General features: G+C 33.7%; 1 protein-coding gene across 2 annotated transcripts in view; it reads left to right on the top strand.

Moving 5' to 3' along the window:
• The window catches only part of SGCZ (sarcoglycan zeta), a 199,226-nt gene that overhangs the window by 160,294 nt on the left and 12,466 nt on the right, over positions 1-26,466 (top strand). For both annotated transcript variants that reach the window (XM_035539598.1, XM_035539589.1), the window contains one exon: positions 13,452-13,524. In XM_035539598.1, the coding sequence (XP_035395491.1) occupies positions 13,452-13,524 (73 nt within the window). The remainder of the gene's footprint in view (positions 1-13,451; positions 13,525-26,466) is intronic.

The following is a 26,466-nucleotide window of genomic DNA, read 5'->3' as shown; positions in this document are numbered from 1 at the left end:
GCAAATAATTCTATTAATTTCTTAAGATTTTCCTTGTCGTTAATTAGAGCAATACTGATGTCTCTTTGTAAATTCTTAGTAAGTCATAGCATAATGGGTTACTCTGAGAGAGCTGGGGTAGCTCTACTGCTATAGAAGGAAGGTTATGTGCTCTGCACCAAGGTCCAGCAAGTATTGTTTGTACAGCCAGCACCTACTTTCTTGGATTTCCCTGCTGCCTTTCAGCATATGAGACAGAGACAGGCTTTCAGCGACAGACAAGAAGCTTACCAACTCCAATGTCTGCACCACTTCATCTAGGCTTAACACCGTTGCTCTGCCTTGTTCCAATGAAGTCCTCCAGCGTTCCCATCCCACCCACAAGTCTATTGACTATTTGACAAGTCTATTCAGTCTATCGTCTATTATCAGTCTACTGACAGCTTGACTATTTCTGTTACTTACAGCTTTATTTCTTTACTTTGTGAATGCTTTCGTTTGTTAGAAGAGCTGTCATTAAGATGAACACAAGTCTCTCAGATAGAATAGAACTTCATTACCTACTACCATTACTATTACAAACTCTTCCATCAGCCAAACCAGGTTTTCACAGCAGGCACTGCTCCAGTGGCAAGCCTCCTCTTTCTGATTCCTGATCATCAGACAAGCATCTTAAGGTAAGCCTAAACAGTATACTGTACATGGTTACAATTAAGTTTTCCCCTTGCTTGAAGTCTAACGGCACCATCCAGCATATACGGTCTTGAAACTGGAAATTGCATTGGTGTTGCCCCTGAATGGAGTTTCCAGATCAGACCAAGCATCTTTCTTGGAGAACCCCTTTCAATTGCTTTAGACCTCAGCTGATCAGTTCTGTTAAGGAATTCATCTCTTTATTCTTCTTTCCTCTTTCTTATAATTTAATTCCTAGATTTGAGTGTTACTTGGTTATTTAGGCTGCGATAAGATGAACACAACAGTGACAATAATTTTATAGTCATGGGACTGATCTAAGAAACCCTGACAGCATAGCTTCTTTCTTTAAATGTATGAGTAACACCAGGCTCAAACAATTTCCTAACAATAGAAGTAATATACTTTTTTAAAGTTATGTTAAGCAGTTCCACTGTAGAAATGCGTGAGTTTTCCATTGTGAAACATGTAAACATAGTGCATTTCTCTAGTTTTTAATTCTTGTTTGAATTTCAGTAAATAATTCATTATGGTGCTTTGGTCGTGATTACTTTGTTGTGACTTGTTAGGATTTGAAATCCAAGGTATTTTGACATGCATTAGAAGTATGTTTGTTTCGTTATTGGATAAGCTTAATCCTTGGAATTTAGTTGCCCATGCAAAACCTGTAATTAAAATACCAAGATGTATTTTACCGTACTCATTTTCAAAACATTGTGATAGCAAACATTCTTTTCAGTAAATTCATTCTATAGAAATTTTTTATCAAAGCAAATATAAAACTTCTCCATCCTTGCAAACCCCCATCAAGTGGAAGGAACCTGGAGCTTGACATCAGTTTAGGGCTTTCCTTTTAATTGTTTAGAAACAAGAATGAGCCCTGAACAAATAAATTAAATTGACTCCTAAGATCACCAAAGCTTTGTACTTAGACTGGACTCATCAGTTAAGTAGTCAGTATTTCTGCAGTCTTTTTTTTCTTTTCTTTTTTTTTCTTTTTTTTTGTAGCAACTATGAATGACACAGGTTGTTATAAATTTTTCTCACTTATGGTATGTCATTTTAATTATCTCACTGATATGAGCACATTTACCTTTTCCAGAACTCCATTGTCTATCCTTTGGATTTGAATCTGCAAGACTAATAGCAAAGCATTCTGACACTAATCCTACAATGCATGTGTGATAGAATTTTGGTCCTGTGAGTTGTACCACTGAAGCCAAAACACAACGAGGAACATTGAAAGACTGGAGTAATAAGTAGCCATTAGGATCTTGGATCATGGCTGAGATTTTATTGAGTCACTTGGTTTTCCTTCTGCAGTAGTTATCATTCCCATTCTTTTTACATTTATAAATAATTTTAAAAGGACCTCTTCCTATTAAGTATTTAAATTCCCTGCAGATAATTTGTCTTTTACTTTTCTTCTGTGCTTATAAATGAATCTAGTAGCATATATTTTATGCTTGATATATTTCTAAAATACATTCTCATTCATTTCATTGTCCATCGTTTCTAATTTTTATTATTTTTTTCCAAAAGGTTTTCTTTTTAAAATTGTAACTTCATATTGTACAACTGTGCATAACACACACACTCATGCACACACAAATGTCTTCCAGTTCTTCCAGACAGTCTTATTTCTTTACAAATTCCAAAATGTCATTTAGCTCAAGTGGAGACTTTTCCCTTAAGACTTTTCCCATCCTCGTTCTAAGTTCAAGTGTGATAGAAGTGACAGGCAAGTACTGTAGCTTACATCGCTTACAGTGTAACTAGAAATACTGCTCTTTTCATGTCCTTTTTCTGCATCACTTTCTGCAAAGAAAGTGTTATAGTTGTCAAAGGTCTAGATACAGTACATGTAAAGCTTTCAAAGTACCAGGATACCACATGCCAAGACACAAGATGTATCCAACGTCAACAAAGCAAAATACTAGTGGTAGCAGAAGGCTAGATTCACTTGAAAATTTCTTTTCCTAGTTTATGGTCAAAAGCACGAGTTGGAGTTGGTAGTTTCATCTGAAAGTCTTTTCTCATTAAACATCAAAGGGAAACACTTTTTCTTGAAATATTTATTTTCATATCAAGCAAACCAGCTGCATTATTTTTGCTATTTTTATCTTAGCAGAATTACCCAATGATGGACGATTTTTTAAATGTGTTTTTACACTCAGTGTGGAGTAGAGAAAACCCAGTAGATAAAGCATACTGTGCAGAAAGAATATTTATCAACGAGTTTGTTTCATGTTTGAGCTGTCAGGATTGTTTTCAGGCTTTTTATAGTTGCAGGTTTTTTTCTTCTCACTGTAATTCTTGGTCTTGCCTACCCAGTTTATATTTAGATTTAGGATGAAAGCTAAAAATCAATTAGAGCTTCTGAACTTAAACTTTTAATGAATTTTTTTTTCCTTATGACAGCAAAACTAAAAGTTTCTCAGAACAATTTCATTATGGGAAAGTATTTATGTGAAAAAATAGTATAGAAGAGGAACTTTCAATACAAAACAAGGAAAGGGGCAGAGGGAGTACCCTGCTGAAAAGAAAAAAAATCAACAACACTATTTACTATGCTAAGATGTCTGAAGGGCAGAGTGAGAGTAAAGGACCAGGAAGATTGAATCTAAAGGAAATAAATTTATTTGGAAGGTTTAAGAATATACGAACAGAGGTCTTTCCAAATGAGGATCTTATCAGTGAGAGCTGGAAGACTGGATTGCTAATCGTTATCGTTATAATAATTAACTGACTAATGCAGGAAAATAACTCTTAGACATGGTCTGAAGAACATGCAAATTAAGAAAGGATTTCTTTTTGTTTCTTAACATGGTCTTTTGTTCATAGTTGGACATAGGAAATATGATATTTCTGTAATTTTAACTTAAAAAAGCTAAAGCAAAAAAAGTGATTTCAAGATAGCTGTCAAACTGCCTGACATTCTGTTCCCCAGACCTGACAGTCCTGGTGGTACCTGGTGTTCAGTATTCTATTCTGAAAGCACCTGAATATAATGCAGCTTGGTTTCTAAGAGGACATGAACAACAGGTTTCTCTGGTAGCTGGCCACACAGATTTTTGATGCAGAAGTAAAGCCTTTCTGTGCTTTTTGCCAGATATTCCTTAGCAGCAAGGCAATTAAAAATGCTTAAGCCTTCTGGTGAATTTGTGATAGGTGTATTGCAGAGTGATTTTTGAGTCTCTTTTCACTCACTAACAGTAAAAGAGCAAACACTAGACTAGGGTTATGCCACAAGAGTCATGGCATAGTTTGGCTGTTTTGAGGCTTGCCGGGTAATCTGAATTGTGGTTGTAATTGGATTCCTGATACTGCTCCTTGGTGAATGTTGAGACCAGCACTGACAAATTACTCTGTGACAAGTTCAGTCCAGTCTTGAAAATGGAGTGGTAGACCTAGCAGTAAGTTACTTCCATAAACCCTCTTCCCACAGCCTCTGTAAGGAGCACGGCGACTCTCTTGTGGTTCTTGCCTGCAAAAATGTTTGTGTCTTACTTTGAGAAAAGATGTTTATTTTGGCCAGCTTTAGCATAATGCAACAAGCTATAATGTCTTGTCCTTTACTTGCAGAAAGCATGCTGTCTTTCTGGTGATTAATAAAGATCATACATAGGCCCATGTTTGCTAACATGGCCGTTGCTGATATACAGTCATTGCAGTTAAGAGGTGAAATACATCTGCATCCATTTTGTTGCTAAATTAAAAGGTTTGCTTAACTGCTATGTGAACATGAAGGTGAGAATATTCTTAAAAGACAAAAGTATTGTTGTGCATTCACCATCTCCCTCGTAGCTACGGAATTTCTGTTTAAAATTGCAGTAAAGACATTTGCCATTTTGCACTGTAGGAATGCCAGGCTGTAATGTGCTATATTCAACTGAGTACTTTACTAGAGAGGAACCCAGATAATTAATAAAGTGTGTGGGGGGGGGGGGGGAAAGGCAGTTGTAATAGGCGATAAATAAGATAAGCAGTGGCAATATCAAATAGAAACTTCATAACAACCTGACGTTATAGCTTCATTTTATTTCTCATATTCTCATATTTGGGGGGGGGGGGGGGGGGGGGGGATGACTTTCAGTAATTGGAGGTACTAACACTTTTGTTTCAATTTGGTTTAACAGGCACAAAATGCATTATATAAATGTATGTCCATTTCAGCATTATAAAAATGTGTGAGGTTTCTTCTCATGTTTTATTTTTTTCATGAATTCAAAAATATTTAAAGGCATTTCTACAGTGACTTTTTTAATGCATACTATATACTTGTATATGATAGACTTTTTCTGTGTGTGTTAGTGCCCTCTAGAGGGTAAACAAATGCATTTATCTGAATATTTGATTATAATTTATCAATGGCATCCTAATTGCTATACAGTAAAAATGATATAATAGATCTATTTTTAAAATCTCGATAATAGTCCTACTGTTTTGTGGTTTCCTTTTGCATAAATAAAACCCAAGTAAACTGTAAAAATGCAGCAGTAATTATCACATAATCATAACAATTCTTCATTATGCTGCAGCGATGGTAGAGAACAGAAGCAAATGCATATTATTGCAAGTAAGCTTTCTTTGAAAATGTTCTTCCTCAGCACATTTTCTATATTCTTGTATCAAATCTTTGTCACAAGTAGAAAACTGGTGATGTTGTAGTCACACTCACATTCTGCAACATTGATTCCAAAATCTTGAGATTGGGTTTTTGAAATCCCAGTATAGAACATAAAATCTCACTTGTTAGTAGATAGTGCTAATATTTCATAAAAGCAGAATTATCATGGAAGGTAGAAACACTGAGAAATACAGAAATCTTACAGATACTAGGATCATATCATTGAAGTATTTGACATTGTGATATCTGCTGTCTTTGAAATTCTGTTAACTTCTCACAGGAAGGCAGACAGGAAATAGAATATGGAATTCACATTCCAGCTTTTAGTAACACCATGTACCAATATCATCAGAGCCTACCTTGGCAATCAGTTCTAGGTCCTCAGACAAAAAAGCAGCAGATATTTGTGATCTCACCATAAAGTCTAGATGCAGATCTAATTGCAAAGATCTAATTGCCACATGGCAATCCAGGTTGTGTCCTTTCCCAGATAAATAGGCTAAGATGAGTTGTCCACACAGTAAAAATGTCCTTGTATCTGAAAAAGCATTGATTTATGACTTGGGATATTCCATCTGTCAGCTTCACAGGTGTTGATCAGGTTCTTTTCATATATGTCTCTTTTCATATTTCCTAAAGAGATTATTGATATATATTTGACAAAGCCAATAATCAAAATACTAAAAATGTGAAGTGAGTACAGCTCTGTAATCCATCTACCTGAAAACAAAGATCGTTTTACATCTTGAATTTTCTCTGATAGCTGTATTCCTTTGAAACATTGAAACTATCTATCTTGAAATTAGGTTTTCCTTCAGGTTAAACTAAGAATTTCAAATTTGCTTTGCAGATCTTAAGAGCTTCCAGAAATAGCACCATTTCTCTCTGCAAACTGAGAGAAGACAGACACCAGACAAAACTTTCTAGTTCAAAAGTTCCGTGACAAAATGCCAAAAGTGAAAACAGTCATGATCATTGGCACATACACTGACATAATGCACATAATTTTTCTGGAGTAGAAAATGGTGGTAAAACAATCACCTGAAAGGTCGTTGTCATTTTGTACACTTTTTGCATGCAAAGAGATAAGAAAGGATGGAGGCAGGCAAAGTCTGGGAACACAGAATAAACTCATAAGTTTGATAATATTTTTTCACCCAGTTAAAATTATTAAATATCTGAGATATAATTTTACATATCCTGAAATCAGAAAGAACCAGTGATTATGCAAGATAAGAAGAATTACATTTAAAAAATAAAGCAGATGATTCACAATCCTTGCATGTAAGGATCTATAACTCTAAACATTGGAGGAGGTAAGCTTGCTCCTGTAATAGAAAGTATGATATCCAAACAAGCTGAAAATTACATGTCCCTACAAAACAACCAAATTTAGGCTTTGAAGTTCTTAAAACAATTTCTAATCCTTTATCCAACAGCTGGGAGTTTTGCAGTTGATTTTGAGTGTTTAATAAAATCATAATTATTTTTGATTACAAAATTGGTTATATAATTGCAGATATATGTGCCGTCCTAACATATATTTGTGATGACTTCAAAATTCATTAAGTGCATCTTCAGCTTGTCTTGAATACCATATATTGCATAAAGCAGTTGCCACTAAAATAGAATCATAGAATCACAGAATCATTAAGGTTGGAAAAGACCTCCCAGATCATCTGGTCCAATCATCCCCCTACAACCAATGTCAGCCACTAAACCATGTCCCTAAGTGTCAAGTCCAACCTTTCCTTAAACACCCTATATATCTGTATAAGCACCCCATCAATCAGTTCTAACACTAAGGGTGACTTAGATGACTTCTGATATAGTTAAAGTGAGATTTCCAACCAAGCTTTTCCAATGTAGATATAATTCAGGTGTCTCAACTGATGATCGAATGTTAAAAGCAAAAGCTTAATTAGGTTGGGAAAATTGGTGCTCTAGTCTCAGTTCAGTATCAGTAGTTAACTAAACCTTAGAGATACCATTTTCTCATTTTTGGCTATAGACAAAATATAAATCATTTCTACTCATAAGTTAGGCAACTAATGAGATGTTTAGAATTAGCAGAGGAACTCCTGATAAATTCCTCTGAGCTTTGTACTTTTCAAAATCAAACCATTTAATTATGGAATATCTAACTGAAGGGCAAATATCCTTTCCTTTTGTAAAAACCTAATCATGAATTATTTTCTTTTAGATCTTTTTGAATCAAATTGTGTAGACATTCCTGGCTGGGTTATATAGGTGAGCACCAAAACATCAGAGAACTTTCAAGTTCAAAGTGGGAGATTATCACTGGTTGCTTTTGAAACTAGGTGAGAAATAGTGTTCTTATTTTCACATTTTCCCTTGTGAGATTCCCAAGTTTTTCCACAGCATTCTGTACAAATGCAAGACACTTTACTTGTAGTAAAAAATAATATGAAATGATAAGGTAGTTCAGTTAGTCTTGAAGTTTAAGCCTTCATTTTGTACTTGGGAGATGCAAGTTCATGTCCCATTCTTTCACATCCTAGCTGAGTACCCTGGTTATCAAGCTACTGACTGTTCGATTGTCCTCTCTTTCTTTGAGTCATTAATTTTTCATCAAGGAAACAGCTATTCTAATTTGTAACTGAATTAAGTACTCATTATAGTATAAGTCTGGGTTTTCCAAATACTAGGGTTGTCTTCTAAAACCAAGCGGAAATACAGTCTCCCTTTTTGATCTATTAATTACAAAAATAATACAATTAAAATTCAATTTTTGAATGTTGACAAGGACATTTTCTACTCTGTTTCCCACTATTGTGAACCCTGAATTATCTACACCATTTTACAAGAAGAAAAAAAAATAATAATACAGACTATCATTGATATTTAGGAAATAACGTTGTTTTGTTATTTTTTTTTAGCAGTTATTCGCTGTGAAATTTAAATGTAAGGCTTAAATCTATTCATATATATATATATAGCTTTTGTAGCTTTTCAGGAGGACTGTATCAATTCAAGCAGAAAATTGTTGTTAATCATTTTTATTTTCATATTTATCTCTGATTTGTACTCTATGGGAAAAAAGTCGATGTCATGAAAATTATTATTTTTTAAAACTTGTTATTTGTAAAACCCTTATGTTTTTCAATTTCATTTCAGTTTTGAAGAAATACTCAGTTTTAATTTTAATTCTTAGCAGTTTTATTTTATAATGACTTTTTTTATCCAAGAAGTAGTATTTAGAATATTCTTATGCAATTATGTTACTCCTATGATCAGTTCAAATTTTTTTTTCAAATTGATTCACTTTTTCAGCATAGTAAACTATGCAAAACATAAATTTTGCATATGAACCTATAAGCAAGTAAATGTTAGAGTTAACAAATACATAGGCATAATCCAGTTTTATTTGCTTTGCAACATCTACCTAGGAGGAGTCTTAACTGCACACCATTATTAAACAGTGTATCAAATGTTTGTACTCTATACAAGTTACCATGACTTGAGAAGATAAATACTGTTTGTTGCAACTTTTCAAGTATTTGCTGGAGTTTGGATTTGCTTTGATCAAAATTTATTGCACTGAAGATACAGAATTTTAATTTATCAAGGAAGTCAGTCACATTTCTTACCAAAATGAAAGGCTTAGGACAAGTCTTTACTCTAGTAATGTTGCCATGTAAAAAATATGCATCAAACATTTGTCATGTTCAAGGTCTTTGAGTAGTGAATCTAAATCATTCATTTCAGAAATTACTTTTAAATAATGACTTATCTCTGAAGCCTTCAATGCTCATGTTTTAGTCTACATATAAACAGCTGTATCTAGTCGAGACATACTACAGCTTCCTGCCTGTATTATGACTCGTATGTGGCCATATCAATACCATAAATTCGAATTTTAGCCTTAGTCAGTTTTGCTGCTGAGAGACTCTGCAAGATTGAAATCCCAACAATCAGGCCAATGTGTTTCCACAAAATAACCTAACTTCTTTAATTTTAGTTCTGTATTCCTCCCTAGGAAAAATCCAGTTTCATCATGCTTTTTTAATACAAGTATCTAGCTAAATTACATTTCCAACCCCCCCCCCCTTTTTTTTTTTTTTTTTTTAAATTAAAAGCCTTGAAGAGCTGCACAATCAATGTGTGGTCCAGAAGCTGCATTCTGACTCCTTTAGGTCTCTAATCTGCCCAAGATAATTTATAATAACTGGGCTGTTAATAAATAAGTATTTTCTGTGGTCTTTCTATGATCATTGATATGTCTAGACAAATACCTCTGTGGTTTTTTTTCGGTCTGGCAGTGGTCAACATTTCCAAGGTCTTAGTGTTGAACAGTGGCTATCTAATCCCACAAAGACACTTTTAGCTATGTGCACATGGTGAAAGAATTAAGTACTGAGGGTTTTTTAATAGGAATTAAACTCTTAGAATAAAAAGTCTATGTTTTCAAGGTCTCTGCAGTGGTAAAGCAATCTTGATTAATTACTCATATTTCTCTGTGAAATCTTTGGATGCTTTAACTTAATAATGAATTTACAATGAGTTAAATGGCAAGCCTCAAAAATGATAAAAAATTTACAAATTCTTCTTTAAACACTGTAACTCGGAGGACAAATTGGCATTACAGCCTAATACTTGCATAATCGTAGTACTTCATCATATTGTTACTTGACATTTCTAAAAAGCCTAGGGAAAGATCAAGACAATAAGATTCAACTGTGCCTGTGATGCTGCAGTGCTACATAATTTGTGCACATCAAAATGCTACGCAAATCCATTGTCAGTGCATTTGAGGTGATGTTCTTGCAAGAAGAATGTGAGTGGGATAATGCTAATATATGGTTGATTTTTCTCAGCAAAATAATTTATTAGTTTTTGATTCTTGGCTTATCAACTCTTCAGCTTGTATTGTTTTTGCAATATGCTCAGGTGCTGGTCATTTTATTCCAGTCAGTTATTAAGTCACTAAAAAGTACCATTGTTGTTCTGTGAGCTAACTCATAAATCAAGAAACGATCATTTGCTTGTTAGATAAATGACAAAATTTCTTCAGCGTGCACATACGTAACTGAATATAATCCAGTACCAAGTATCAACATTGTGTTTCCATTGATTTTATGAAACTCATCATTTCCCAAAGGCTGAATTTCAGTAACCAGTAAATGGAGCAGAAATGAGTAGTTTACATTGGTCTCTCTGAATTCTGAATACACATGTAGTTTCAGTTTTGGTGGAAATGTGTGACTATTGCTTGGGCTGAAAGGATTACTTTGATCTGCTTTGTGTCAAAAAAGTGTATTTTAGATGTCTGGTGTTTGTAAATCTGCTATGCATAAATAGGTTTCTCTATAAATACACTTCTGGCCTTTTTGCCTGACTGATGTTACTTCCTGAGATTTATCCAGCAAACTCTATAGAGACTGTTGTTCTTTGACCAAGACTTTGTCTTCACAGATGCTTCTTCCTTAGTGAAGTCTTTACTTAACTCATTCTTTTCCACTGGAAGCTGGAGGTGGGAGTAATTTTATTCAGTTACACTTACACTTTTGATTTTACATCCTTTACACGTACTCACTGCCCTTGCTATTTTATTTCCTCTGAAAGGTTCACTTTCTATAGCTATCCATTCTAACTCATGTTCCTTTGAATTCAGTTCCCTAACTACTTTCTTTTGAGCTGTACTTGAAAGGGCTTGAAGGTTCAAGTCTTTTTTCTTTTCTTTTTTTTTTCTTTGTCTCTGTCTAGAATTCCAGTCATCTCAAAGTAGGTCTTGGTTACAATTCTGTAAGTCAGGGACTACAATTATTACATCCTTGTCTTATTTCTGTAAAAAATAAACATTTTAATATTGAAAGTGATTAAATACCTACAATACATATCTTTCATTAAAAAATCATGCTATTCATTTTGAATCCTGATTTTTATTGTTATATATATATTATGCACAAAAAAAGTTTTTCTAGCACCATTTCCTAAGCAGTACAGAACATGATCTAACTTCTCATCAAAGCAATACAAAGTTGCTACATAATAAATTAAAAAATAATACCTTCCTGTAGCTTCTCTTCTGTTTTGTATTTTTAAACAATGCTTAACAAGCTTACATGTCTCCCTTTTTCTATGTAGTTTCTTTCCATTTTTTTTGATCCTGTTAATTTACTGCTTGAAACATGTCAGTAAATTCTGTTTGGTTGATCTTTCTCACTTTCCTTTCTAAATATGAGAGAATTATATATGCCTGCTTTTCTTACAGTGTAAAGTGAAAGGGAGATGTTCTTCCTTGTTATTTTTTTGATAGCATGTTTTTTGAGCATAAAGTGTTTACCACAAAAGCTGTTATACCTGCAGTTTTGGGTGAGTGGAGAAAAAAACATACATCTTCAAGTAGCAAAAGAAACACATCTGGTTTGGTTTGAATTTTAATCATATTTAACTATATCAGATTAACTCTGCCTGCTTAGATTTTCAGTCTGTTTGAACAAGATAGTCTTTCTGTCCAAATTTCAGTTTTGTAAGGGAGAAAACATCCTCTAATTTTTTTAAGAAATGCTCCTGAAAATAGGAGATGTTAACACTGGCTTAGAACCAGCTGTCATTTATCTTCTATTATCAGTCTTTCCCTAATATTATCTTTGGCACTTCTGATTGATTTAGTGTCTGACCCATCACTATACTAATGTTTTATGCATCTTTGCATTAATTCTGCTCTTCCAAACATTACAGCTGTGGTCTTCTCATAAGATTGATATTCTGCGCAGTTTTTTGCGTCTTCATATCCCATTTCCACCTTCAAAAATACAAAGAACCCTTGGACTTGAAAATATTTAAATCTGCTGATTATAGAGGTGAATGTGATCTGCAAGTACCCTCTGATGAACAGTATTCAGGTCCACTGGGATTTTTTGCATGCCATTATGGATGGGGGCAAGATTTCAGTTTGGAGTGACAGAAATTAAGGCTATACAGTCATGCTACTCCTAGTCCTTAAAGGTAGCAGAATTGCAAGGGAACATCAGGTTTAAAAAGCAGATCCTACACAGCACCTCTGTGAATACTTTTAGGTGTAAAGATGTGCTTCTTTTTCTTGCCTGTGGTTCTCCATAACATTTGAAAGCCTAACAGCAGAGGTAGACTATTTCTGTCCATAAAATGGAAATTGAGTGATATAAATGGCTGTTATGTGTTCAGTCTTTGTGTCTGAGAGTTAAGAGAAATACTGATTTTATAGTGCTGTTCCCTATGTGTCAGTTTCTTGAGTATTCTATTATTTTAACAAAAAACTTGCTGTAATCATATGTATACTATTTTTTTTCTCTTAAAAAATCATTACATTTAAAAATGAATTGTGTGGAAATTTGCCTTTTTCCAAATAACTTCAGTGAATATTTCTCAGAGCCCTAAATTTTTCATCAAAAAGCATTTTTTTCAATGAAAAGTCTCAGTCATTAAACTACAAATGTGAACTTTTCATATGCAGCTTGGGTCTGGTTATAGAAATTAAAAGTCAGTAGAGAATAACTTCAGTCTTAGGAAATAGGAACCCATTTTTCTCTGTTTGGATTTTGAGTGGTAGGTGGTACTCATCCCCTACCAGCACACACACTAAAAAAGGACATTCCAAATAAGTCTCTTTGAAAAGCATTGTTGTCAAAGGGCTGATGGAAGGAGGCTCAGGAACTCTTGGAGATTTAGGCTAGCAACTTCAGATGGAAGACTGATATTTCAAAACTTTTGGAAGCTTGAGATCTCAATTTAAGTAATCAAAATGGCCATCAGTCAAAATGAGTAGGTACTTTTAAAATGTGTTTTTGTTAGTGTATTTTTTTTTCAAACAAAATTATGATATTCTTTTTCTTATCAGAAAAGCAATCCATCTGCAGTGTTAAAATGAGTGTTCAAGCAAGTCAGCACTGAAAAGTTTGGTTGTATAAATGTTTTCAGATATTTATGTGAAATTCACCTACTGATAAGCGGTAGTCTAATGTCTCAAGTGATCTGTCCAGATTTTGACATAGAAATGCTAGCGTAAATATGAAGAAACACTGATAGGCATTAACAAAGGACTCAATCAGATATTTTACCCTAAAAATGTCAATTTGTGATCATACATTTCAATGTGTTTTTATTTTTCAAAGTAATTTTACTGTATTTTATTTATGTATTTTAGGCACGGAAGGGGCAGTGTTTGGGCACTCTGTGGAGACACCCCATATCAGAGCAGAACCTTCCCAAGATCTCAAGTAGGTGTTGTTCAAAGAATTGTTTTAAAATCAAGTATTCTCAAAGTGAATTAAGTCTTGATTAAAAGCAAATAGTAGATATCACTGTCTGCTTAATGACTCTTACATATCCAAACCATGGGTAAACTCCAATTTGTTCTAACTAGTCAAAAAAAATCTATAAACTTCTATCACACAAAGTGTAAAATACCTTACTTCTTGGAAAGACTCGCTTCCTGTAGCAGAATACTTGAGAAATATACTTTCACCAGTGTTCAGAATAGGAACATATGGAACATTTTTAGGATTAATTGACTACAGCACTGTTTAATTGCATCTGATGCAGATTTTGTTTTCCTATGAGCTGTTATTGAATATACATATATATATGTATAAACATTTTTTTAAGTGGTGTTTCTGGGTTGTTGGTTTTTGAATACTCCATGCATACACTTCAAAATTTCATTATCAAGTGAGTCTACCTTTGCAAATGTAAAAAAATACAGAGTTTGCTGTCCATATTCACAAAAGTAGAGGAATAAATAAATAGTAACATATCAAGTCTTAAACTTACTAGATTTTGTAGACCAAGAAAGATGCAATTTAGCAAAATATACAGTGAAAGCTTTTTCTTGCATGTGCCCCAGTAAATACTGATCTGTAGTCTACATGGATGGATAATTAGTATATATGACTATCACAGAAAATCAAAGGTCTTCTCTTGTGTTTCTCTCACCAGAAGTGTGCTGTACCTGCCTAGCAGTGTTTACAGTGAATTGCTGCAGGAAAATATTGCTTAAATGTCCTTCCTGATATTTGCAAAGGTATTTAAGATAATAGACCAGTAAGGATTATTGCAGAAATCATGTGCAGGAAGTTGTCCATGCAAACAAAATTTTCGAGAGGCCCAAAACTTTGAGAAAGAGGCTGGAACTTGTCTCACTTAAAAGAATGTGGAGACCATTCTTTGTCTAATTATTTCTAATATTTAAATAATGGTATAAAAATGCAAAAGTATGGTAAAACAGATTAGCCTGTGTCTTCAGGATTGACTTCACTAGTGTTAAAATCACCTCATGTTGCTTGTGCAACTTATATTTCAGACGTTCACCTCTCCTGTCTTTTGGCTTTATTCATTACCATGATGCCCATTGCTGCTGAATGTTTTCCAACTCCACGATTCCTTCAGCTCATTTTTCCAAGGAGAACTTAATTAATGAGAATTCTACTGAATCTTCATTCAGCTTTCTGCCTTCTCACTAATAATGAACTTGTTAAAAATTTTATATTAAAAAAAAAAAATGAAACAACAACACTTATGTTTGGTCAAGCAGCATTAGTTTATGTGTAAGTGATTTTATTCTTACTATATTTCATCTATATTGTATTCTGGAAGTTTTTGTACATAAGTGCTGCTATGTGTTTGGATTTGGTGATGCTCCTTTTTTAAAATTCTCAACTTTTTATCTTTAAAATTGATGACATCTACTGCTAGGACATACATTTCTTGGCTTTGGCATGAATCTTTCTAGAAGGTAACCTGCAGTCACTTTATGTAACTTTAAAGAACTGTAAATAATAGCAGCTTTCTTTGATTGTTTCTGACCGTAAAATGCACTTCAGCACTCAGACCATATATATCCCTATGAAAATTCTTGTTCTTACTTCAAATGATAAAAAAAAAAAAATTGTTTTGTTTTTTTTTTAAGGTTCAAGCCTTGCATTAATTTTACACCAAAATAAAATGGCTTTTTTGCTAATTTTAAACGTGTTATCAGCAAGCAATAATTTACCATTAAATTGATTGCCGAATATGCTGAAACTAATCTGTCATCAACCTAAATATGACATATCCCAGTGGTCTACCCCTATCACAGAAACAAAAAAATGTCAGGGTCCATGTTCTGGCCTATGGCCCAGCTAATACAAGAATGTTGATATTGTAAAATTATTTTTTATATATATATTATATTTATATATATAATATATATATATATATTATTTTTATATATATATTAATCAGAAAAAAAAAAGATGTTGGAAAATAGTCATATGTAAAACAATTTACTGCTGAATTTAAAAAGTGGAATTTTGACCACCTTGATTATTAAGAATAAAACTGAAGTATAAAATTGGGACAAAGACACACACAAGTTTCATAGTGGTTGAGGTGAAAGCCCTGGAATTTTAGGCCAATCTGTTCTGGACAGGGAGCCAGAAAGAAAAAGATTCTTATTACCTTCAAATTTCTACAGCTCTGCCTCTCCTATCCCTCCTTGTTCTATATCTAGAATTTGAGGTCTTCAGACAGAGAACCATTTGAAATATTTTGTATTAAAAATACCTTGTGTAAAAAGGAAATCTATGTGCCCAGCCACTTTGGTCATAACTTTCTCCTATCTTACATTTCCAAATAATAACTAGCAAGATTTTGCTTTCAGAAAATGTTTTATACAATCCTTTGTGAAAGCTGGTAAGCCCTTTTGTATCAAAACCTAAAACATAATTAAATCTGACCTTCATTAGGTGGGATAAGCAACATAAGAGAATCATGCCTTAGAATCAGGAAAATGAATTATATCTTAATAATTTAATCTTCATATTTCTCTTGCTAACTTTTCTCACAAGAACACTGTTAGGAAAACTAAACTGTCAATATGATAGGTCCCCAAATATTGGTTTTAGGCTTATAGTACATTAAAACATGGTGCAGTAAGAGGTAATATCTATGCACAAAAGAGTCAGGCAGTAGTTAACTGCTGATAGCTTTGCCCTGAATAACCTCCTTAATAAGGGGGTAAATTACTTTGTTGTTGTTCTCTGGGGATAACTGCTAGATCAGATTTAATAGTTTTTCTTCTCTTCTCTGTCAAGCCTCTGATACCATTGACTATCAGCTAATCCTGCAAGCTAATGCTGGGCATAATGAGGTGCAAATTGACCAAGCAGCAAGGAAGCACCCAAGCTACTAGGATCCTATTTTAGGACAAGAACTAAAAACACACAGATCTTGAACCAGGGGTCTGTTTCAGTTGCCTGATGATTTGTAAGGGTCCTCTTTTTTTTTTTTTTTTTTGCCATTTTAGGGGTAGTTTACTAATAGGACGAAGTATCGGTTCTGTAAAAACCGGAAGCCAGAGAATACATCAGAAAGGAATTTTGACAATAAATTGAGAGCAGGCTGAGAGTAACAAAAGAATAGGGTCTCTGCTCATCTATTTTACCCAGAAATCAAATAATAAATCAAACTTTTTCGAAAGAAAAGATGAGGTACTGTGAAAAAGCCAAACTTTATTCCTATGTTATTTTTAAGGACCTCAGGTTCTAGCTACTTTCTCAATATTTGTTTGTAATAATTACTATTTATGTTTTCAGATTTTGTGTTTGGTGTTCAAATAGTTATTTCAGTATTTGGGTGTGTGTATTGCAGAAATATACATTTGCTTATTTGTAAACAGCAGTTGCCTAGCTGTTGAAAACACACATTTTTTTTCACGTACATGTTCATACAAAAATAGAGGTGGTTGTAGTACCAATTTAAAAATTGACAGAATATAAACTTATTTATATATGTATATATTTATATGCTTTTATATTTATGTATAAAACCCAAAATATATTGAAATAAAAAGCAAGAAATCAAGTAAGTAAAAGGTTCTAATTACTATGCAGACAGAATAGGCTCTTAAACCAGAAGAATAATTTGCTTTAGTGTTCAGTGAGGATGATTATATTTGACATAGGAGAGGGGAAAAGGCTCTAATGGAAACTGGAATATGAAGCAAGAAAGTATTGCTGTCATTATAGATAGCAAAATTCATTGAGTTTCATGTGATTAATATAGAATGCTGGATAATCTCTATCCCTTATTTTTGCATGAACTAGACATGAAAATAAGGTCAAGTAGCCAAAATTTATAAAGTTTTCAAATTGGAAAACAGATACTGTGGGACTGATGGATTAGTAAGGGTAGCACTTGTAGTGAAATGGATGGAAAAAATAGGCTAAAAGAGTAATCTAGAAGGTTAGACCTTTTAGACTCACTAGCATGAAATGCTTTTTAATATTATTTTGAAGGATTCTTTAAAGAGAAGAATTAGTAACAGCTTGAACATAAGTAAAAATTGGGGGGAAATATAAGGTGGGTATGTTGTGCCAATCCAAAGAAATATTTTTCCCTTGATAAGATACCTTTGTGCAAACATAAATTAGGTAAATCATCCTACCACATTCTAAGTAAAGAATTTAATATAGTGCCATATCTAATTAGAAATAAAAAGACAGGACAGAAGAGCACATTTAAAGAAATTTTAAGTGGTATATAGTAGGGATGTATTGTTCAAATCCTTCCTTCAGCCTGGTGGGAGATTTCAAGGATTGTTTCTTCAGGACTGATCTTATTTCCAAATTTAATTAACTGTCTTTTTGCTAAAAGGAGGTACATAGACAAGCACTGACAATCAGAAGATCTTGAGCGCTAGGACAAGAATACAATGAAACTCAACAGTATGATTGTGAGTATTAGATGCAGTGTTAGATAGAAATACCCATTCTACCTCTCACATGCAGGAGTTTCTGAAATAGCCTTTCAAAAGGAACTAAAATTATTTATTATCAGCAACCGGATTGTGTTTGCTTTATGATTATGCCATGCCATGGTTGCAGGGACACACAGATAGGCTCTGAGCATAGCTGTTTTGGGGCTAACAGGGTTATGAGTAAAAAATAATATGCTATGAATCCTATCTCAAAACCCATATAAAGCTTGGAGCAACAGGAAGTATTCACTCAGTGCTGAATTAATGAGCAACAAGGCAACTTTACAGTCTGGAGATCAGCATGAAGGCAGCTGAGGATTTCCATTTACAGCTCAGATCTGACAGTCGCTGTGGCCAGCCGAGACACCTGAAGTCCCAAAGCTCTCAGCTCCCAGGAGGCTCGTTGCATTTAGAGATGCCCCAGGGCTGTTTTACCACTTGCAGGCCCAAGCTGCCATCATGTGTTCAGGAAACTCTAGTTCCATGTCGTTCCAGCCTAGGACTAGTAATGAAAGCACATGCTTTGTTCAAGTATTAATTTTCAGAGATATGCCAAGTAGAAGTGTTGTGCTAATTTTTAAATGGAAATGGAACAATGGTCATTAATGTCAAGGGGCTGATGCTAGTAAGGCCAGAACTTGTTTCTGAAATGGTTTGGACTCCGTACCAGATGCTATCTTGCCCCACCATACCTACATACTCTTGCATACCTTGCAGCAGTTCTTCTGATTTGATAAACTACTTCTATTCCATAAACCTTGTACTATACATCATTAAGGCCAAGTACCGCTGCTGTACCAGCAATAATATTTTCATTTCCTGTCTTCCTTATGATTTTAAGTGAATAGGCTTACTATTGCAATAATAAAAAGGGCTATTTATATTTTTTCATTTGGGCAAAATTTCATTTCCTTAGTCTTTTCTTATAATATTTTTTTCACCAGAGACTTTTTCACTCTGTTTTTTTTCACCTTCCCAACAGTATCTCCATTCTTCATGCCACTCTTTAGCCACTTTCCCCAAAACCAAGATTTCTTAATTTTGTTGTCTTTCCTCTGTCCTCATCTCCCTGATAATTTATGAATCAGCTAAGTAGTTTTCTCTGTATTTGATGTAAAGGCAAGTCTCAAAGATCCTAAGTTCCTAAGTGATTTCTTCAAACCAGCACCTAACTAAAGGAGAGATGCTAACATGCTTTAATAAGAAAAATCAGCTGATATTATCCATTATTTCCTGCTGCCAGTTTGTGCATTTGTATACACAGGGCTCCAGACTGCCCTTAACTTCTGACATTTCTTGCTTCATGGTCAGGTCATGGTCATGGTACACAGAGCAGTAATGTGGATGTAGGTACAGAGGGTATGGTTTGAGTTCTTGTCCATATTAGAGTGAGACAAAGGATCAGAAGACCATACAGGCTGGTTATAAGAAAAGGAAGGTCCTGAGAATGAGGAACTGTGTGGTGGATAGTTACAGGGGCTACAATTTATAAGACTGTAAGTTCTGCAAACAGCTCCTATTGCCTATGTCCATAATCATACAGAGGACTTCAGAGGTAGACTAAGCTGTAGAAAAGAATTAAGGATTTTTTCTTATCCTGCAGGCTTCATTCTATCTTTGGTTGTATTGGAAGACAGAATTCACTGCCAAAAAGAAAGAAAAAAGCTATTTGCCTTCATAGTGTAAAACACCTAGTCTATTTTGAATAGCTGAAGCTAAAAGTAATCTCTCTGATTCTTTCTGAAATGATACTTGCCCTAAAAAAGTGACAAAGTAAACTCACCAAATCTTTTGTGAATTCCTATATTTTTTTCTTAGCTGGAGTGTTTTGTTCTTGGGCTGTTCAAGCACAGTCCAAGAACTAGCCACTGGAGAGTGCAATCCAAGCTTTCTGCTGTGCATAATCGGCAAAGGTTGAAACTGACTTGACAAAGGAATTTCAGCAGAATAATTTTTCATGTGAGATGCAGTTTCATCAAGATGTGAAACAGAGCTATGTCCAGTTTACCTCAGCTAAAATATACCCACTTCTATCGGCTTAAGGCTTTGGGGGGAATAATAAAAATACTACTCAATAAATAAGGATGGTCTGGGTTGTCACTTCCAAATCATATGTCAGCCAGTGCTCATGTGTTTCCAGTTGTTCCAATAGCCGTGTTTGTTTTTTTCAGCCTCTCCCAGGCTCTTTATGTTCAGGTCTTACTCTTGACAGCTACTTGAGAATTATCTGTGGGCATGTTGTTCTATCTCCTTCTGACAAGATTGATTTCTATTTTAAGAAAATATATTCTGAAAGACAACTCAGGTAATGAGACTATTTCTGGAAAGAAAATAAACTTCATGTAATAATGTTTAAACACAGGGGCAGCAGAATGGCAGGGCACACGTAGAAGGGATTTCAGCTCAGAACAAAATCAAAGATTATGGGAAGGAGAATGCCTTGGGTGGAGTAGAGATAGCTCTAAAATGCCAGGGCTATGAGGAGTCCTTTTCTCATGTATTTGCTTAAGGAATTATCGAGGCTTGTCTCATATGCAGATCTTTGTCCTACAGCCTAAAAATTTAGACTGTCAAGCATGTTGTGGTATTTCTCTAAGAAATGAAAGCTCACATTCTAATCCTTACATTTCAGCTAATTGTCTGGGTTTTCAAAAGTTTGAGTTTTAGTGAACTCTGGAATGCATGAATTTTTAGTGCCAAAGATTCTAGTTAGGTTTTTATTTTGTAATGTTTTAATATCACTTCTGATTTTGATACGTTCCCTATCTTTAGCTCTTCTGGCTATGGCCTCACCCACTTTAAGAAACAAGCGTGCATTAAGTTCTCTTTAACTTTCCTCGCATCACCTGTTTATGTTGTCAAGCTCTTGCTTTAAACATTTGCTCTCTCTAACCCTCCTTACCTTTCCTTGATGCTGCTTTACTTTTTCTAGTCCTTTAATAACATCACTGAAAAAGACTTTTCAATGCCATTTTATTCGTTTCTTTTCCTCCTTGGTAACTAATATTTTTATATTCTCAGATGCGATTCTGCATTTGCCTGTGTCAGGAAATTGTTTTTCTGATTTATCTATGTCACATAAAATTAAAATACTCTGTTATTTTGGGTGTTGCTGTGATGATGCAGGATCACTGAACTGAAACCAGTGCCATGTACAGGGCAATTAGAACTCGGATTTGAGCCCAGTGTGGTGATTTCTGGGCTGAGAATTTCAGGAGCTATAATAAGGTCATGCTGACACATGCCACAGTCAGTGACATGCAAAGCAGAGACATAACATCAAATGTTTACTGAATGCTGTTTTTATTTAAATCAAGAAGGTTTCTTCTTTATAAGTGTATTGTTCATGAGTTGTTAGATATTGAAAAAAAAACGTATGTTGGTATTTACTGGTTTGTGCTGTTACCTACTCCATAAAACATTTTTATTTAAGGCTCTTGCTGTGGAGTCACAAAATACACAGAGCCAAATTGTACCCTTAAAGGTTAGTTTCCCAGATAAAGAGAGCTTCACATGAAGATATGAGAATTTCGCCTTCTGATAAAGGATATCTGATGATCAGTGAACAATATTAAAGACTCCTGAGACCTGTACATCTTCCATCGCATTTCAATAAAAACCTTGATTCCTTCCTGAAAATACAAACATTTGGTTAAAAACATTGGAATGCAACAAGCTTCTGAAAAAATAGCTCTTCTAGCAGTGAATCACATGCTCTTTGTGGAGGAAGTAAATGTATCAAAAATATTTTTAATCATGTATAAACATGGTAAAAAGGGCATATATATATAATCTTGTAAATAGTATGAGTTTGAAATGAATGAATAAAAATCTTATTTTAATAGCATTTCCATTGTGATGTCAAATGCCACTAATCAAGGATTCTCTGATTGAATAGTTTCAATATCTAATAAAAAAGGGCTTCTAATTTTTTTGTCATCATGATCATAAAAGTCCCTGGTTATCCTTTGCATACATTCTTGGAGTATGCAGCACACTTTCCAGAAAATGGACTGACTGAAAATCCTAATTTTATGCAACACCCTCAATGTTCAGTGGACAGGGTGTCTTGGTCTTACTAAAGGACTCTTTTTGGCTTCAAAGTTTCCTTGAGCATTAGGACAGCCAGACATTCTTTTCATAATAATAATAATAAATTTTTTTAAAAAGTATTTAAAATTGTTTGAGGCCTCTGGAGAACTGCATTTTCAAAATTATTTTGTAAAAAAATCTTAATTCTAATTTGGAACAAAAAAAATTCATGGAGAAAAGGATTCTGTGCTGTTTTGGGGTCTGGAGTGTTCTTTTACAAATAAGAAGCAGGAAGAGGGATAGATAGAGGTTTGGATCAACATTCTTGATGTCCTCTCTCTGCAGCACGTCCCACAATCCACCACAGCTCTTTACCTACAGTCCACAAGACTACAAGACTAGTCTCACAGTTATTTTAATTGAGAGAAATCTACAAAAGAGTTATCAAGTCACTGTGTGGATTTTCCACCTTTTTATATTTGAAAAAAACTTTTTTTTTCTTTTTAAATGTTAGGATTCCTATGCTAACTGAAAAACAAACCAATAAACGAAAAAAAAAGTCAAAACACCAAGGTATGTTGGCAAGTTCATCATATGTAAAAGTTAAATATTTCGAAGTATTGATATATTTCTTGACCCTTAAATGTCAAGATATAAGTATAGAGGAAATGGGCACCTGCTTTATATGTTCATTCTCTAGTTGGCAGCATAGTTTTTAATCCTCCTTTTTGATTATAAATTCTGGATTGCTAGAGGTTCATATTAGTCATTTTAATAAATAGCATGGACTGGATAGACATGAAACAAATAAATTATTTACATTTGCACAGGGGAATCTTCTCTTGCCTTCTATTTTAGGAAATACCTTTTGCTAGCCAACAGAGAAAAATTAACATAGATTAATTATATCCCCTGTGACTTTGAGGGATGTGCAAGACGTAAATCTAAAATATTTCTTAAAACCCAAAGTGATTTTTTTTTAATTATTTTTCTCTAATACAATCTAGGTCATCTTGTAAACAGAAATTAACAAATGAAAAATAAATGTTTTTGCATTTCTGATGAGAAATATTTTAATACCTTCAAAGCAATATATTCAAAATATTTGAAAAGTTTCATTTTTTTAGCAATAATACTTTAATGAATTCAACTCAAATTCATACAGCTTTGATCCTCTGAAATTCATCTTTCTTCACAAATTAACCATTGATAATTAAAAAGAAAAAAGCCCTTCTCCACTCTGGATAGATCTGTATGCATCACATTGAATTGACAGATAATTGACAGATTATATTATTTTAAACCTTGTATTAAAATTCTTTTAATCTTTCCTAGTGTTATAGTTTCTGTTTAATAATAACACTAGTTACTTCTCCATCATAGCTATTTGTTGTTTTGGGAAGAAATATTGTATGAATAGGATTCACTTGCAGAAGTAAATGCCACTGTGACAGGCCATCAGTAAATCTGAAAGGAAAGCAAATTCTTGGTATGCTATTCTAATAATGCACTTTTTCTTGGAGGGATGAATATCAGATGAATGCAGAGTGTTAAAATAAGTTTTTAGTAGAGATTAAAGCTTTCAGAAATATGACAAAAATATTATAAAGAAGCCGCATATCAAATATAATTTATCTCAAGACATTGAGGAAATAATTTCTCAGCATATAGGCTTTTGCATTTCCAGTAGCACACTGTACATTGCACAACTAAGTCACTTTTCAGATGTAGATCATCTGAAGAATAATGACAAGAAAAAAACATTAGTAACTGTAAAACAGATGCAGGTGCTCAGTTTTACTAATAGATGAGTAGTGTTTTTAAAATTACTTTTCTGATCATCAGCCATTCACTGACATTTCTACCACTTTATTTGATTTCAGGAAATTGCTAAAAAATCCTGCCTGAAAAAGAAACATCTTCTCTGGAGTATCTATAAGTCTGATATAAACAACAACCTCTCAATTTCAGAAATTAATTTTCCAAATGTCTTCATTTTAGACAAATTGGAAGTCATTTAAGTTAATGTAGTTCATGAAAAACAACGATGAAACCAGAGGAAACAACTCAACTATACACTGTTGTGTTTTGAAAAGAAAAAAAAAGTTTATTATTCAAACAAAATTATAGCTTCTTGAATGACATTCCGAAATGGATTTTTATTGTCCTCCTGCTGGAAAATTTCTGTCAGGTCTAAGAATGATTTTGATGTTATGAAAACAGAAATATTTATGGCATAAATTCGATGTAATAAATGTAGCTAAAGAGCAGTTTTATCCTCATTATTACAAACTGGGAGCCAAAACTGGGAAATATTAAGAATTTGGGAAATTAGTTCATAAATCACAAAAATACATTGCTGAAAATTATGGAATAGAAGTATCTAATCATTTATTATTTATGCAATTCAATTTCCTTTGAAAATTTAATTTCCTTGAAATTAAAGGTAGAGCTTCATGAAGCCAACACAGTACTTTCAAAAACCTAAACATTCTGCAAGGAAAGGCACAGTATCTAAATGCCTGTTTTGTTGTTCTTGTTTTGTTTTGTTTTGTTTGTTTTTGTTTTCTTTTTGTTTATTTGTTTGTCTTTTTCATTAGAGTGCTAAATTACTCTAGGTTTACTGAAGTAGGATCTGTGCAGTTCAAAATTGTATGCTGACCGGATTGCATTGACTAAATTCTCATGGAACAAACTTACCAGCTTTCTCTATTGCGCTCACCCTTTCAGCAAAGTTCGAACTCACATTTTAGACACACCACAACAAAACAATGCTTGTTGCATAATATGCAATTTGTACATAATTAAGTGTTCTTGATTTATGGCCATGGTAAAAAATCAGAGCTGATAACAGGAAATCAGATGTGCAGTTCTGTTTCTCTGTATTGGAGTTATTTGTTATTCTGTAAGGGGCAGCATTCTGTAATACTTTCCACAGAAACCAAATGAAAACTAAGCTCTCTCTTTGAATGTTATTTTGTTGTTGTTGTTGTTGTTTTGTTTGCTTCCAGTGTATGCATTTGTTTTCTAAAAGATTTAGGAAATTCCTAATTAATTAATTAACTTATTAATTAATTAATTCTGCTGTCTTATAGCCATCAGAAGTTCACATTAGACCCCCACCTGAAAAACACTGATGTTCATGGTTAAATAATTTATTATATTTCAATTCTTCACTGGCATAAAGAAGCACAAAAAGCTTCTATTAACTTCTCCCCACGCAGTGTCAAAAAAAAAAAAAAAAAAAAGGAAAGAAAAGAAAAAGGCTTAACGTACAAAATACAGATTTTTCTACTGCTCCTATGTATGTGTATCCTATGTATGCTTTTATTTTTTTATATAGGTACCCACAATTAATGTTCTGCTCTTATGTGAACTTTGCTTTTAATAGTCTCATTCAGTGCCACCAAATAATTTTTCCTTTTTTTAATCCCATTGAGTGTGAGTGACATGTAGCAAACAGAAATATTTCACAGACACCATCTTGGTGATTTACTTTTCATGCAAATGGGGCATTTTGGTTTCAAAATGATCCATGACTATTCTGTACAATTCTAAAAAAAAATCTGTAATTGAAAGACACTGAAATTCTGTTGGGCCGTTGCCTGATAGAGCTTTCATTTGGCTTTTCAGTAGTAAATTCTTTGTTAAACTATTCATATCTATAACATACCTAGTACCTCATTTTATTTTTGGATGGATCTGACCTAATGTTAAAAATACAATTTGTTAAAGAGCGAAATACACTGTTTTCTTCAAGCTGCTTATCCTACCTATTTCTATTATGAATATATTTTATCTTACAAAAAGTCTTTGTTCAGGTAAAGTGGAATTGTGTTCTGTCATTATATTACTGAGATAGAAATAGATTAAAAGATTCATCTCATTCTTAACATAGCAGTGCAATAAGTCTATGTCTGAACCCAACCAGAATCCAAATTTTTGGTTCCTAGTTCAATACATCTGATCATCTTTCCCGTTCATTGTGTGAGTGCTACTACTATCAAAACCTTGCAGTGGTATTTCTAATTCAAGAGAAATCTATAGCATACTGAGAGATAATGTAGCTGTGAAGGTATCATAATTATGCACTAAGCTTGATTGAGAATCTTGAGTACAGAGTACAGAAAGAAAAGGAAAGCATGACAGGAATAGAGCAATAGTTGCACTGAGGAAAGATACCAAGACCCAGTGATATGCATCTTGACCCTATTATATCAGGGTTAAATAGCATAATGAGTATTTTGCAGATCAGAAAAAGAGCTTAAAAAAAAAAAAAAAAGCAATAGAGGCATAACAGTTTTTCCCTTTTCTTCATATGTAATGATGCTATGCCTCCCTGAAATATAAATACACGTGTGAAGGCAAAGTCATTCTATTCGGTATTACATTA

This window comes from Cygnus atratus, chromosome 4, assembly GCF_013377495.2.
Source record: "Cygnus atratus isolate AKBS03 ecotype Queensland, Australia chromosome 4, CAtr_DNAZoo_HiC_assembly, whole genome shotgun sequence".
Lineage (NCBI taxonomy): Eukaryota > Metazoa > Chordata > Aves > Anseriformes > Anatidae > Cygnus > Cygnus atratus.
This window is presented reverse-complemented; position numbering and strand designations above follow the sequence as displayed.